The following is a 15,004-nucleotide window of genomic DNA, read 5'->3' on the forward strand; positions in this document are numbered from 1 at the left end:
CACATCTCCCACCCAGGAGCAGCCACCTCCAGTCCCAGTCGCCAGCCCAGCGGGATCCCTGCACTCCAGAGAGACCCAGAGCCAGGGCCAGAGAAGGCAGACGGTGCCAAGCTGCTCCTCCCGCTGGCTCCAGCACACGGGCCTCCTCGCCAGCACAAACACGGTGCTCGCCAGCCAGCCCGGCTCACTTGGAAGAGGCAGCCCTGGCCGAGCTGAGCCCGACGCTCCCAGCCACAGCAGCAGGATGTGGGGCAGGAAGGGCCTGGCCCCCTCCTCCAACACGCTGGCACCAAGGCTTGGCTCCCAGAAGAGCCTGGAGAAGGGAATGCATCCCAGGATCCGTGCCGAGAGGGATGGAAACCCGCTTGTCGGCAGGGAAAGCACTTCTGCACCTGAGCCGTGCAGCTGCAGCAGCCAAAACTCAACAGCTGGAGATTCAATAGCTGACAGAACCGGCTCTGCTGGCTCCCGTGCCCCGCTGGTGCCCAGGACCATCCCACACAAGCCCTGGGAGCTGGCAGTGGGGGGCAGCCCCCTGGCAGAGGGCAGGGCAGTGCCGCTGCTGCTCCCTGGCTGTGCCGGCCGTGGCGTGGGGCCATGTTTTCTGCATTAGTTCCATCCCAGCTGAGCAGCAGGTAGGGCAGCGAGGATGTGGCGAGGCCGGGGCCGGGGCGCTCGCTTTTGGCTGGAGCTGTGTGGATGGTGCCAGAGGTGAGCACATGGGGTAGGATGGCAGCCAGTCCCGGGGGGGCCTGGGGATCCCCCACCCCGTGTCCTCTCCCCGGTGCTGAGGGTTTTGGTGGGGACAGGACGGTGTGACCTGGCTCTGATGATGGACACTGGTGTGGTTTGGTTACTGGAGAGCCTTGGGGTCACCATGAGGCTGCTGTGGGTCTCCAAGGCCAGCAGAGCTGGACAGGGACCATGGCACCCAGCTGGGGCAATGCTGGGACCCCCACTGTGTCTGTGGAGCAGGGGACTAGCAGCAGCCCAGGGGACAGGCACCCCTCCTGGGCTGTTTGTCCCCACAGCAGGCTGTGAGGAGCCCACCAGCTCCAGGTGGCATACAGGGAGCTGAGGAGGCCTCCCAGCTCCCCAGGCACGCCAGCACAGAGGCAGCCCAGCCTCCTCCAGCCCATTGTGTGGGTGCAGCCCAGCTGGTTTGAGGCAGCCCAGGCTGGGGGAAGCTTGTGCTCCCTCCTCAGAGCCAGATCAGCTGCACCGGGGGAGGGTTTTGGGGCCCTGTCCCTCTCCCCATCTCAACCCATCCCTCCCAGCTCAGACTGGGGTAGGGTGCTGGCACCCAGGGGGGTCCCCAGCCCTGCTCCCCATGCAACACTCTGTGGCAGGGGCTCTGGGGGGCCAGCGGCGGGGAGCAGGGCCGGCAGGGAGCGGGGCTGGCGTGTCGGATGCAGCTGTTGGCAGCGATGCTGTGGTGGGGCCGGGTGAGCTGGTAACAGCTGCCCACAGGGAATGACTGCTCTCAGCTCCTCAGCTGCCTGGGAGACCCCGACACAAAGCCAACACTGCTCTGGTGCTGGGGAGATCCCTGGCGGGGGGGGGGTCCATGCCTCCATGGGGAGAGTTACCTTCAAACAGGATGCAGGGCAGGGAGAGCAGGGCATGGGAAGCCCAGGGCTGGATGAGTGAGAGGCAACAGCGGGGGGGGGGGTCACAGCTCTGCCCTTGGCAGAGGCCCCGTGGCTGGCAGGGGCCAGCTTGAGGCTGGCAGACCATGGGCATCTGACCCCCGTGGGAAGCAATCCCAGCAGAGGGAGCTGCGGGGGTGCAGGAGGCCCCAGAGCCAGGCTGAGCCATCCCTTTGCCAGCAGACGGTAGGGCAGGAGGGGTCCCCCCAGGCTGCGTGGACAGACACCTCCTCCCCATACCAAAAGGATGGGTCTGCAGGTGGGGGAAGCCATTGCTCCCTCTGAACCCCAGGAGGGTGTTGGGGATAGGAGGGATGGCTTCCCAGGGAGCTGAAGTGGTTAACCATGGCACTGCATCCTCCTCCCGGCACAAGAATGTGAGTGATCTCACTCCTTTGCCAAATCTGAATTACTCCAGAGGTGGCCAGGAAAGCAGAGCAACCTCACCCAGGCCAGCCCCACTGCTGGTCTCTGCCTGAAACTTGGGGAGACCCTGAGCTGCACCTTGCCCCCAGGGGAGTGCAGGGAGCCCAGCCACCACATAGGGCAGCAGTGATGCTCTGGTAGCCATCACGCTGCTGGCACTGGTCCCTGCTCACTGTGGGGTGTTGGTGTTGTGGTGGGAAGGGGGTCAGGGTGAGCCCCCTCCTGCCCACGTCACCTCCTTGATCTCAGCAGCCAGGGCAGCATGGCCAGGGAGCCAGGCAGGCTCTGCCTCTCCCCCTCCTCCTCACCTCAGTGAGGTTGAAGTGACATCCCGGAGGAGGCTGAGGGCCCTGTAAGGACAGGGAGGTGAGGGGCCTCCAGTGGGGCAGCCCCCACAGCCATGGAAGCTCCCACCTTGGCACAGATGCTTGGGCATGGGGTGAGGGATGGGAGCAGGGCCAGGTGGGCTGGGCAGACTGCAGCACCCATCTCCCACGTTGCATCTCCTCCCGCAGCTGCCAGCTCCTGCTACAAGGCTGCTCTGAAATCCCAAAAAACCACCTTTGCTGGCTTGACTACAAGGCTGCTGGGAGCCCCAGCACGGGCAGCAATCTGGGGGGGGCTTCTGAAATGTTGTGCCAGAGTCCCAGACCCAGGTAAGTGAGGTGCCAACCAGCACCCTTATGCCTGTACCCTGCCAAGCTAGGAGGCTGTCCCCTGTGGGAGGGAAGGGCAACCCAGTGAGGTGAGCCAGTCCCCTTGCATCCCTCACGATGCCACTGGCTCATCCCAAATCCTCCTCAACTTCCCCATGTCTGCCATACCAAGCAGCATTCCAGGGAAGGACGGCCGAGGGGGAAGCAGAGCAGAGGAAATATAAACAGTCCCGTGCAGCTACGCTGGGGAACAGAAGCATGAGAGCGCCGAGCGTGCGCTGCTATAAATAGGCAGCCCAGAGCCAGGCCAACTTTTTCAAAGCTTCCCACGGTCTCCTTGGGAATGTGGGATGCTGTGGACCTTCCCCCAGCCCGGAGGAAGCCACTGCTGAGGCTGGGAGTCAGGTACCCCCGGGGTGACCCCAGCGTGGGATGGGGTGGGTGGGAGGAAGGCGAAAAGTCTCTCTGTGTCCTGATGCTCTTTCCCCCCGTGCGCAGTCCCCAGCCAGCCCAGGGCTGACAGCAGATCCTGGGCAGAGGAGACACATTAGGGTCTGCAAGGTCCTGCCTGTGGGCATGGCTGGGTCACCCCAGCCTGGGTGTCCACCTCGCCGTGGCATCACCCTGCCACCACAGCCGTGCTGCCCACAGAGACCCTCTCCTTGCCATGCTGTCCCCCCCACGGCAGGGGCTGAGGTGACCCATGGGATGGTGGCCACAGTCTGGGAGAGGGGCTGAAGCCCTCCCACCTCTGGCCTTGGTGGGACATCATCACAGTCCTGCCCCACACCAGGTGGGCTTGGGGGGGCTGCCCCACATCAGCTGTTCCCAGGCACCAAGCTCTGGCCCCGACGTGGCCCACAACGCTGGGCGAGGGGACAACGACACACAAACCCACACGGGGACAAAACCACGGGGACACCCTCCCCGCTGTCCCCAGCCACCCTCAGCCCCGCTCCGGCTCATGAAAGCCGAGCTCATTAAAACATGAGCAGCACCCTGGCCCCCGGAACTGCCGAAACGCCGACGGGGGTGGGGGTGGGGGGGAAGTTTCTCGTGAGAACGGAGCCGGTTCCTCCTCCCCGCCGTCCCACTCGGGCCGCGATCGGCGCTGGCCCCGCAGCCCGGCACCGGCAGCACCCGCCCTGGGAACCAGGTGCCGGCCAGATGCTCGGAGCCCCTCACGGGGGGGAAGATGCCACCCCCGGCTGAACCCCGGGGCGGTGCCAGGACCCAGCTTTGCCGCACCGCACCGGGGCACGCAGCTTTGAGTGTGGCCACACTGCCCGTGGGACAGTGTGTGTGTCCCCCCCCCCGCCGCGGGTGGCAGCTTTCTGTCCCCACAAACCAGCTCCTTTCTTCCCAGAAAGCGCTTGTGATCGCACTCCCCCTCTCAGGAAATATTTCTGAGGTTACCTCCCCAAGAAGTGTGGCTTGTTTGGATGGGGAAGGAGAGGGCGGCTGGGGGAGCAGGCAGGCGGGGATGTCTCTCTAGCACCACACGCTGGTCCCGGTGAGCCACCCAGGGCATCAGCCGAGGTATGGGCACCCTCCTGCTGCCCCGACCCCCCTCTCAGCGCCCTGACCCCCAGCCCTGTCCCCCCACACCTGAAGGGCCATGGCTGGTGCAGGATGCAGCCCATGGAGATGCGGGAGGGACATTTGGTGGGCGAGGGGGGAGCGGAGAAGTGCGGAGAGCTGAGCCAAAGCCAGGAGGGAGAGGATGTGAGTTGCTTCCAGTGAGAGGGTCAAGGCAAGGAGGGCGACCAGCAGCACCCGTGGGAGGGGAGGGAGAGCTGCAGCCGGGCAGTGTGGCCTTGGGAGGGGATGAGGTGGAGAACAGGACTCACAGGACCACTCCAGAAGGACGGCGGCTCCATGGTGAGTGTAGGTGGCCCAGGAAGGCACACTGGGCAGCCACAGGGTGCAAGCCCAGCCCTAACGCTTGCAGCAGGGCTGCTGTGGTTGCACCTCCCTGCTCCAGCCCAGACACAGCAAGGAGGGGGTGCGAGGCCAGCAGGGTGAGGCCACTGCTCTCCCAAGGGACATGGTGGCCTCGAGTGTGTCTACCAGGCACCCTCTGGGGTCAGCCAGATCCCAGCCACGCTGCTCTCGGTGCGTCACACGCTCCTGCCTGCTGCTGGGATGTGCTCAAAATAGCTGCCATGGATGTAGCCAGGAATGGGGGGTCAGGACCCCATGGAGGGCATGGCCGGGGGTGTGGGCAGCCTGCCAGCCTGGCCCTGGAGCTGGGAGGTGTGTGCCCTCCTCCCCAGCCCCACACCTTCTGCATCCATAAGGCCCCAGAGCACCCTCAGGCATCACAGCACGGCAGCAGCGACCCCTCCCTCCTCCCTAGCCTCTTCATTTGGCTCCTTCTCATCTTTCTCCCCTGCTCTAAAACAAGGAACGGTTTAAGGAGGCAGGCAGGCTTAGCAAATGAAGAAAACCAGCCCGAGGAGCTGCCGAGGCTCTGGCCCCTGCGAAGGCAGCAGGGTGAGCGGGTGGTGGTGCTGAACCGGAGCCCTTCGCCTGCTGCAGAGGAAACCCAGCCCGCGGCGCCGCGGGGGCCAGCCCGGCTGGGAAACCCATCACACTGCTCACCTGGCTCACCGCTCCGAAAAACCGGGTGACTTCAAAGCCGGGAGCTCGCGAGGTGCTGGCACCGCCCGCCGGCCCCGGCATCACCCGCTTTCGTAACCGCGCTGGCCCCGGGGAGGGGGGGGGGGGGGGGGGAGGGAAAAGAGCTTTTCCAAATAACCCGGCCCTCCAGCAACCGGGGGAAAAAAAAAAAAAAGGAAAATAACAAAGCACAGGAGTGTTACTCCTTTTTGGCTAAGCAAGCCCTGCGCAAACTTTCAGAGGATTTATGGCATTTTAAAGTTTTCCCCTTCGGCACAGTACTTCTCTCCAAGACTAAACATCTTCATCAATTCTCAGCTGGCCGGGGCTGAGGCAGCAAAGGTGCATATTTCTCTTGGCAAAACCCCGAGTGCAGGCCCCGGGCTGGATCAGACAGCAGTGGAGGGAAGTGAGCTGCCTGCTTTGAACAGCCACCATCAGTCACACGTTATTTTTAATAGCTCAGCGAGACAGAGCCCACCCTCCCCAGGAGGCTTGGCTGGAGCCCCTGGCGCTCGCAGCTCCGCCGAAAGGCCCTTAGACAAGCCAACAGGTCTGGCAGGGGGGAGAAGCAGGGGGGGAAAACCTGGGGCTGTGGGTGGAGAAGAGCAGGATGGATTTGGGAGCCGGGATTGCTACCTTCCAGCCACGCGGGGGAGTGTCACGGGACCACTTGAGAGCTGGGAGCACTTTGCCCCAGGCCGCTCGCACGTGGAACCGCTGGGTTTATGTTTATATGTATTGTGGTGGTGTATGAATCAGGCTGCCTGAAGGGTCAGGGCACCGCTGGTGCCCACAGAAAGCACCCAGGTGCCTCTCAGGGAGGCTGAGCAGATGGGTGCTGTGCAGGACAGTCCCGGTGTAGCTCCCCCCTGGTTGGTGACCGGGGTTACCGCCCTGCCCCAGCACAGGCACCGGAGCGACTCCCCGAGCCCCAGGTATGCAGGCAGGAGAGGCACAAGGAGCAGCAGAGCTGGCTGCACCCATCCCACCCTGCTCTCCACTGCATCCCTCCCCTCCCGGAGCCTTCCAGCCCCTCCTGTGGCCAGAGCCAGCGTCTGCCAGAGCCCCCGAGCCACAGGAAACCTCTAATAAGAGGCTGTTTAAACTCGACGTCAAGGCTTAAGTCCTCTACTTATGTCCTAATCGCTGTTATTTGCTGAGCTGTGCAGATCCAGCTGCCCAGCCCTCACCCTTGGCAGGTCCTCGTCCCCAAGAGCCTTTCCTTCAGCTCTGGCACGGCAGCAGAGAGCCAAGGAGCCTGCAGCCCTGGTGCCCACAGGGATCACTGCCCGTGGGGCTCAGGATTGCTGTCCCCTGTGCCCAATCCCACCAGGGCCAAGCAGGAGGCTGCCCATTCCCCCTGCCCTCAGCCCATGCCCTCACATCACCTCTCCCCAGCCGTGCCAGGGCTGGCATGGTTTGGGGGCATCAAGGCCACCCCACAGCAGGCAGTGGGCACCCTGTTGCCCAGTGTACCCAGGAGGGACAGTACCTGGGAGGCAGCTGGGCTGGCTCGAGGGTCAAAGATCCGCAGTTTCTTGTCCTGTTGATAGAAAACAAAAGCAGAGGAGGGTTAAGGACCCTGAGGCCAGTGGGATGTCCGGCTGGAGGGAGCAGCCCTTCTCCTTCCTGCCCATCACTCTCCTGCCTGCCCCTATGGGTGGTTTGCAGAGTGTCTTCCAGGTCCTGCCCCCCCTTCACAGGCAGAGGTGCACCCTCAGATCCTCCACAGTCTCACCCAGACCCAAACACCCTCAAAACTGCTGCCAGAGAGAGGGGGAAGCCTCCAAAGCAGCACCAGGGCTGGAGCCTGACCCTTGCACGCCACCCTGCCGGTGCACCCCAGCATCCCCCCAGCCCGATGGACCTTGGGCTTGGAAAGGGGCACAGGGGCAACGGGGAGGTGCCACAGTGCCAGTCTTGCTGCCAGGGCACATTTGGGGAGCACCCGCTGTGCCAGCCAGAGCCACGTGGCATAGCACAGGGTGCTGAGGGCCCTGGGGGCTGCGCTGCACAGCCGGGGTCTGACCTGCACCCCACGGCATGGCTTGGGGTCTCAGCCTCCATGCTCAGCCTGCTCCTGATACGGAGCTCCAGCTGCCCGCCCGGCCAGGCCCCCTGCTCCAGCTTGGGCCCGCCTGCCTACTCAGCCCCCGCCCCGGCACGGGGACTGGCCGCTCGCTCAGCCTGCGGCTCCTCATGCGTGCTCAGCTGGGCCTGCACACACCCCCTGCGTGCTCAGCTGGGCTTGCACGCTCCCTGTGTGTGCAGCTGGGCTTGCACAGTCACCCTGCGTGCTCAGCTGGGCTTGCACGCTCACTGTGTGTGCAGCTGGGCTTGCACAGTCACCCTGCATGCTCAGCTGGGCTTGCACACACCTCCTGCGTGCTCAGCTGGCCTTGCACGCTCACTGTGTGTGCAGCTGGGCTTGCACAGTCACCCTGCATGCTCAGCTGGGCTTGCACACACCTCCTGCATGCTCAGCTGGGCTTGCACGCTCACTGTGTGTGCAGCTGGGCTTGCACACACCTCCTGCGTGCCCAGCTGGGCTTGCACGCTCGCCCTATGTGCTCAGCTGGGCTTGCATGCTCACTCTGCATGCTCAGCCTGTGTGCTCAGCCGGGCTTGCATGCTCACCCTGTGTGCTCAGCCGGGCTTGCACGCTGGCTCCTGCCCACCCAGCCCCCCTGCAGCGCCTGGCAGCCTCCTTGGCCAGCACGCTCGGCCTCCAGGCCGGGCCTGCGCGCTCAGCACGGCGGGGAGGCTGCTGGCTCAGGACACACACACACACACCCCGTGCCCGCACACGCGGCAGGGAGGCCGCCCGCTCGCTCGGCCCGCGGGCTCCGCTGCCCGGCAGGCTCGCCGCGCCGTGGGGCAGCGCGGGCAGCCGGCGCCATCTAGTGCTCCCGCCACCCTCCGCTCCGCTCGCCGACCCCCTTTCCTGCCCTTCTCTCCCTAAAACAGGAGCGCCGTGCGCCTGCCCCTCCGGAGCAGGGCTGCGTCGTGCCACGGCGGGCTTGCCCGAGCGAGCCGCTCACCTTGCAGGAGGTGCCGAGGAGGCAGCCGTCTCGCTTCCAGGCCAGGCTCTGCAGCTGGTCCCCGTGGGGGCTCAGGGCTGTGGGAGGAAAGCAGGCTCAGGGCCAGGGTCGTATGGAGCAGGAGCTGTGGTTCTCCCACCCACCAGCACTTCCCAGGGGACACGGTCTGGCCTTTCTGAAGGGCTGGCTGCAGTCGGAGCAGGTCCCAGCTGCCGTGTTGGTGCAGGGAGCATCCCCACGGGGCTGGCACCTTGGTCTGAAGGGCAGGAGTCCTGGGAAAGCCACCAGGAGCTTCCCCCCCCCCCGATGCTGTTACCCAGTCTTCTTTACCCGTGGGGTTAGCCAAGGTCTGGGCAAGGTGGGTCACCCACAGCACTCATATTTACCCACCCACAGAGACACGAGTGGAGAGGGACCTGCCACCCTAGGAGGCCCCCTCCAAAGCTGCTATGGGCACCCTGGGCGCTACAGGAGCATATTACACCGTGGCATCAGAGTGAGGGACAGCCCGTGCAGACACACAAGGGGGGGGCTGCAGCTCCCTGTCCAAAAAGCCACCTGTGCTGCCCGTTCAGTGACCCTGAGGTCTGGACTTGAGCCCAGCCCCCAGCACGGGCAGGAGCTGCAGACACGGCCATGCCTACCTGTCAGCGGCTGCTGCTGCCCCAGGTCCCAGAGGGTGACTTGCTTCCCTGCGCCGCTGGCCAGGACACCATCTGCCGTGGGGTGGAACTTCAGCACGTCCACCGGCCCCCCACCGGGCCCCAGTGTCAGCCCCGCGCTGCTGGGCATGTCCTGGCTGCTCCCGGGCAGGCGCCACAGCTTCACCTGCAGCCCCGGGAGAGCTGGGTCAGTCCTCCAGCTGGCCTTGCTGCCTTTCCAGGCTTTGGTCCCCGAGGACACCAGGTGACCCTGATCATGGCAGCTTTGGTGGGATCAGAGCTGTGGGCTCTCCTGGGTGGGAGAGGGCTGATCCCTGGCTGACACCATCTGCCCTGTCCCCCATAACCTGGGGACATCCCACACCGCTCCCCAAGGCTGGCACCCTCCTCCCCAGGCTCCTCTTATTCCTGTCACTCTGGATCCATCTTCCCCGGGCCCCACAGCGAATCCCAGAGACACCAGGTGCCCCCGCGGGACCCCCAGCACCGAGCACTCACCGTCTCATCAGCAGAGCCCGTAGCCAGCAGGAGCTGATCGAAGGGGGAGAAGTCAAAATCCGTCACCACATCTGGGAGAAGAAGGGCGGAGGTTTGTCCTCACCTTCGCTGCCCACCTGGGCTCTTCCCACCTGGGCTCTTCCCTGGCCTCAGGCTCCTTTCACACACACCCAGGTGCAGGCAGCGGGACCAGCCCCAGCCCCACGGAGGCATTTTGGAGCAGCTCAGCTTTGCTGTGAGAACCTGAGCCCCTCCATGCTGTCCGTCGGGCTTTCACCTCCCCCAAAGCTGGGGACCACAGCATGGAAGGGAAGCAGGGGGACAATCACATCTCCCCACCTAACTCTCCACCACCCAGCTCTGGCTGGTTTCAGGACAGGCATCACCAGGAGGCACAGGGAGAAGCACAAGGGTGTGCGTGCTGGCCCCGGGCGCTGGTGAGCGCTGGCGTGGGCAGCCGGGGCTGTGCTGGTAACAAGGCCCCCTTTGTAACGCCCGGCTCGGCTGCTCCCCACGGCAGGGCTGCTCCCCAGGCAGGGCCTGGTGGGAGAGGAAGGCTGGCACGGTCGGCAGCAGCCCCTCGGATGCATTTGGCACGCCCGGGGAAAGTAGGTCAGCGTGTACTTTTCCGCTTCCAGGCGGCTGCGGAGAAACAGGCCCAGGAGGCATGAAAACCGAGCAGCTCACCCGGCCACGTTTGCCTTGGGAGGAGAGGAAAAAAAAAAATAAAAAGCCTCTTCCCCGCTTTGGAGGCGTTGCTCTGACAAGGGCTGGTGCTAAATCTCATTAAGAAGCTGTTCGTGTTGGGCTGGCTCCCCGGGCACCCCTGGTGCCCTCCCCAGGAGCAGGGGAGCCCGCTGGCTCGGCCCCGTGCCAGGGCACCGCGCGCAGGAAGGCAGCACTGGGAACAGCTCTGGTGCATTTTCTTTGGGAAAGGGATGGTTGGTGCCCACCCCCCCCCCAGGCTGGCATTGCTCCTCTGACACCAGGAGAGGGTTCCCTGGGCTCCCTGGCCAGGCAGAGCCTCCTCTGCCCGCAGCAGCGCTGCCAGCACTCGCTGTGCCCGCAGCAGAGCTGCTCAGGGCCTCGCAGCCACCAGCCTGGCCTGTTCCTCCCGTCTCTGGGAACACCCATGGCCATGGTGTCCCAGCTCCTCTGCCAGCCTGGCACTGGGTGTACTGGGAATGCAAGGGAGCGCAGTGACTAACAGGGACAGGGTGTGCTAGAGCAAGAGCGTGGGCAAGAGCTCCGTGTCCAGACCCTGCTGCTGCAGCTCCGGAGATGAAGGGATGTGGATCAATCTGACTCCTCAGCAAAAGCCCAGCCTGGCAGAGCCCCACGTGGCTGCACTCGGCTTGTGTCTCACACACAAGTGAGACGTGTCAGGGTCCCCCTGCCCATGGTTGATGGTCCCTGGGGACTCCAGCAGCTCCCCCAGCTGGGAAACACACAGCCTGACGTAGCATCCCAGGCTGGGATTCAGCACTGGAGCCCCTTCACCCAGCCCATGCAAGGCCAGCCTCCTCCTGTGAGGGTGGGAGGTGGTACCCAACTCCTTGGTGCTCCAGTGCAGAGCATGGTGGAGACACAAAACAAGCCAGACTGGGGCTGGCACAGACCCAGCTCACCTGAGTGGCAGCAGAGCTGAGACACAGTCCTCTTGCCTCCATCCTCGCACTCCAGCGGCACGATGCCCAGCACACCTGCAGAAGAGGACACAGGAGCAGGTCACCAGCCTGCCCATGGCCCACACCATATTCCCAGGAATGCCCCCAGCCTGGGACATGGGGGTCCCACCCAGCTTTGCAACGCAAGCCACAAGGTGCAGGCCTGTCCGTGCCCTTGGGGGAACGCAGGGAAAAAGCCTCCTCCCTCCTGGGGTCTGTGGGACTGACCCAGCAACAAGCCCCCCAAGGACCAATCCATCCCACCCCCAGCACCTCTTCCCTCGTGCCTCACCTGCTGCCTCGGCACTGAAGGCGATCCAGTGGCAACTGGCCTGCACCTGGTTCCCACAGGGTGTGACAGAGCCAGCCCGGATACCCCCAATCCAGGCCTGGGAGGGAGAGAGAAAACCCATGTCAAGAGATGTCTCTGTTTTGGAGGAGTCCAAGAGGGGGGCCAGAGCACAGCTGGAGGGGAGACATGGAGCATCAGCACAGCATCGCTGGAGACCCTCAGCCCCAACAGAGCTCCCGTACCAATGGACCTGGCACTACCTGGAGGCTGGCAGTGGGATCATGCTGGAGGCATTTTATAGGATCCTGTCCTCTAGGAAGGGCCAGGGACACGTGGCTGCTCATGGTCCCCACAGAACAGCGCAGCCCTGGGGGCTTTGGCACCAGCTTTGCCAGGAACAGGAGGCAGGAGCATCCCAGCTCCCAGCACTGCCTCTTCCCAAAACTGTCCCAGTCCTGGGCTCTCCCATGGTGGGAAGAGCCCAGAGGACTTAGTCATAAAACTGGTATCAGGGGATCTGGGATGGGACAAAGGCTCTTGGGCTGTGAAGCATCACGAGATCAGGCCGGGGCTGACCAAGGCAGATAAGTGCCTCTGGCAGTGTGCTTCCCCTGTGGACAAGGAACTTCATCATGACACCAAAACCAAACCCCCACTTTGCAGTGTTTCCCACTCTTCCTCCACTGCCAAGCACTGCATCCTTGGGGCACCAGGACACCCTGCATGAGCTGGACCCACTCCTGCTGACAGACACCTGGCCTCAAGTGGCCACCAGGAGCTGCCTGGCACACCCAGGGCCAAGTCCAACCCTCCAGCAAAGCTGGATGTTTTACAGCTGCCATTTATGCCCATATGGCCACCAGTGGCCACTGGCATCACAGTGGGTGGCTGGAGCAGTGGGTGCTCTCCAAGCAGAGCCCCTTGCAGGGAAGGGAGCAGCCCCAAAAGGACCGAGCCCCGTGTTTCCTCTTCTTGCACCCCCAGGTTTCCTCTTCTTGCACGGCTTCCTCTTGAGGCCTGACAGAGAGCAGCAGTTCCTGCAGCACTTCCTCTGGTCCTTGTCACAGCAGCCTGCTCGGTGGCAGACCCGTTAACCCTTCTCCTGCCAAAGGGAGGTTCCTCTCCCCATGCCCAGCAGGCAGGCCAGGGGCTGCATGGGGGGAGCGGACCAAGATGTAGGAGGAAGAGTCCCACGGCCTGTGCCCTGTCACCCTGCACTGGTTCCTCGGTGAGGGTGGTCACTAGCCACATCTGCAGTCAGGGGTACCACCACACAGCACCCCTGCAGCAGGGTTTTGCAGAGGTGCTGCTGAGCTGGTCCATCCCAGCCCTGCAATGTCCTTGCACACAGGTGGGAGCCCTCAGGGAAACGATCCCTCCCAGGGAGTGCCAGGACAGCAAGAAAAGCACATGGTACCATCCTGGCTACATCCCTAAAACAAGCCACCAGCTCCCAGGGTGCCTCCCTCTGCCTGCAGAGCCCTCCAGACACAGCCTGAAGGGGAGCAGCAACTCAGATGAGGTCCTCCATGTTTACATGCTGCTTCCTGATCCGGCCAGGTCAAGTGTCTGCCTCCGTAAACAAGCTGCTCTGCTTGGCTGGGGACACCAACAGCAGCTCCTGCTGTGACACCCCAGGGGGGTTTGGAGACAAGGCATCCATCTGCCACCTCCTGCCCCACAGAGCTGGCCGATGTGGCTGCGTTTCCTGGGCACATTTCATGCCTGGAGGGGAAATGCTTTTCAGAAAGGCCATCTGTGTGCCAAGCCTGGCGTGGGCTGTAGGAGGCAGAGGCCTCCTTGCACACCAGGGTGAGAGCAAGCCACCCCTCAGTGTCCCACAGAGCTCCCCATTCTGGGAACCAACACCAGGATTAAGGGTGCCTGGAACAGCCCTGCCTAGAGGATGCCATAAACCCCCCCCACTCCTACAGCTGAAGCTCAGGGGGATGTTTTGGATACTCACCAGGTCTGTAGAGGCATGGGGAGGGCAGGACTGGGAAGTTACAGGCAAGGAGACCCCTGATCTCCAAAGGCTGGGAGCCCAACATTTTGGTGGACCCCCAATTCTCTTCCAAGGCAGCAAGGAGCAATGACTTTAAGCAGCATCACCCATCCAGCCTGAGCCCTCGACTTCTGGCCACAAGGCCTATGCCAAAGGGTACCAGCTCCCTGCACCTGGGTGCCACCCTGGGCACCACCAGGAACAAGAGCAGCCTGTGCCACACAACTTGTCTGGGTGTTCCCACAGTGTCTGGCCCAGGGAGCCCCCCTGAAAGGGTTCCATGCCCTGATAACACCCCCTGATGTGGCTCACCCTGCATGACCCGCCCCTGATCCAGCACCTCTTCACATGCCAAGCTGGATCTTGATGCTCAGCACGGCTGGGGACGTGGATTAGTGGGGAGAGGCCAGAGCTGGGCACAACCTGGCTCCGTGAGACCCACCAGCCCTGGGCAGGGGGATGGAGCTCAGCACTGCTCCAGCGCTGCCTCTGTGCCCGCAGCAGGGGGTACCGGGAGCAGGGCCCAGCCCTTCACCCCCAGGGTACACGTGTCCCCAGCTGGCACCGGGGAGCCAGCGCTGCCCCGGGGAGCTACCGAGCCGAGCCAGGAGGGCGGGCAGCACAAACCGGGGGCCAACCGCCTGCACCAGCCGTGCCCAGCCCTCCTGCGGGCAGGAGGGGGCACAGCCACCCCGGGGACGGGCACCCCGACCCAGAAGCACCGGCTGCAGCTCCTCCGACCGGGGGGGTTGCTCCGTGGACCCCGGGGCGGGAGGCGGCGGGTGCTAAGGAGGGGCCGCCCGGGTGATGCTGCCTCGCCGGGACCGGGCACAGCCCCGGCCATCCCGGCGGTGCCGCAGCACCGGTACCCGGAGCCGCACGCCCCGGGTTCACCCCGCCGCTGCTGCGGGGGGCTGGTCCTGCCCGTGTCCGCCGGGAACCCCGACCCTGCCGCCCCCGCATCCCCCCCCCCCCGCCCCGGGACCGGCCAGCGGGAGCGTCCCGCGGCGCTCACCTCCCTGCGGGGCAACCGGGCCTCCGTGTGCCGGAACTTGGACGCCTTGAAGCGGTTCATGGTGCTCGGGCCGCGCCGAGCCGAGCCGATCCCAGCCCCGCCGCTCCGCCCCGGGGACACCGGCCCCGCCCGGCACCGGAGCCACGCCCGGTACCGGAGCCACGCCCCTCGGGCACAGACCCCCGCTCTCAGAGCCTGCAGCCGCCGGGGCTGAGCCCGGCCCCGGAGCCCTCCCGGGGGCAGCAATCCCGGGGGGTGCGAACCTCCCTCGGCTCCCCGCTGCCCGCCCCCGGGGCTGCCCCGCTCCTGGGCCCCCGCGCGTCCCGCCCCACACGAGGGGCAACCGCTCCTTAGGGCAGGGAGGACGGGGCTGGCGGAGGGGCTGAGAGCCGGCGGGAACCCCCGGGGAGCAGGCGGGGAGCGGAGCCCCCGGGGAACGGGACCCCCGGGAGCAGCCGGGGAGCGGAC

The 15,004-nt window shown here is 64.8% G+C and overlaps 1 protein-coding gene across 3 annotated transcripts in view; it reads right to left on the bottom strand.

The window, feature by feature from the left end:
- CORO7 (coronin 7) overlaps positions 1-14,628 on the bottom strand; it is a 38,776-nt gene extending 24,148 nt beyond the window's left edge. For all 3 annotated transcript variants that reach the window (XM_051631910.1, XM_051631908.1, XM_051631907.1), the window contains exons 1-7: positions 14,537-14,628; positions 11,517-11,613; positions 11,186-11,260; positions 9,558-9,628; positions 9,042-9,225; positions 8,398-8,474; positions 6,849-6,899 (exon numbers count right to left, since the gene is read on the bottom strand). In XM_051631910.1, the coding sequence (XP_051487870.1) occupies positions 6,849-6,899; positions 8,398-8,474; positions 9,042-9,225; positions 9,558-9,628; positions 11,186-11,260; positions 11,517-11,613; positions 14,537-14,596 (615 nt within the window). In that variant the 5' untranslated portion in view covers positions 14,597-14,628. The remainder of the gene's footprint in view (positions 1-6,848; positions 6,900-8,397; positions 8,475-9,041; positions 9,226-9,557; positions 9,629-11,185; positions 11,261-11,516; positions 11,614-14,536) is intronic.
- Positions 14,629-15,004: the final 376 nt, after the last annotated feature.

The sequence above is a fragment of the Apus apus genome, chromosome 14, assembly GCF_020740795.1.
Source record: "Apus apus isolate bApuApu2 chromosome 14, bApuApu2.pri.cur, whole genome shotgun sequence".
Taxonomy (NCBI): domain Eukaryota; kingdom Metazoa; phylum Chordata; class Aves; order Apodiformes; family Apodidae; genus Apus; species Apus apus.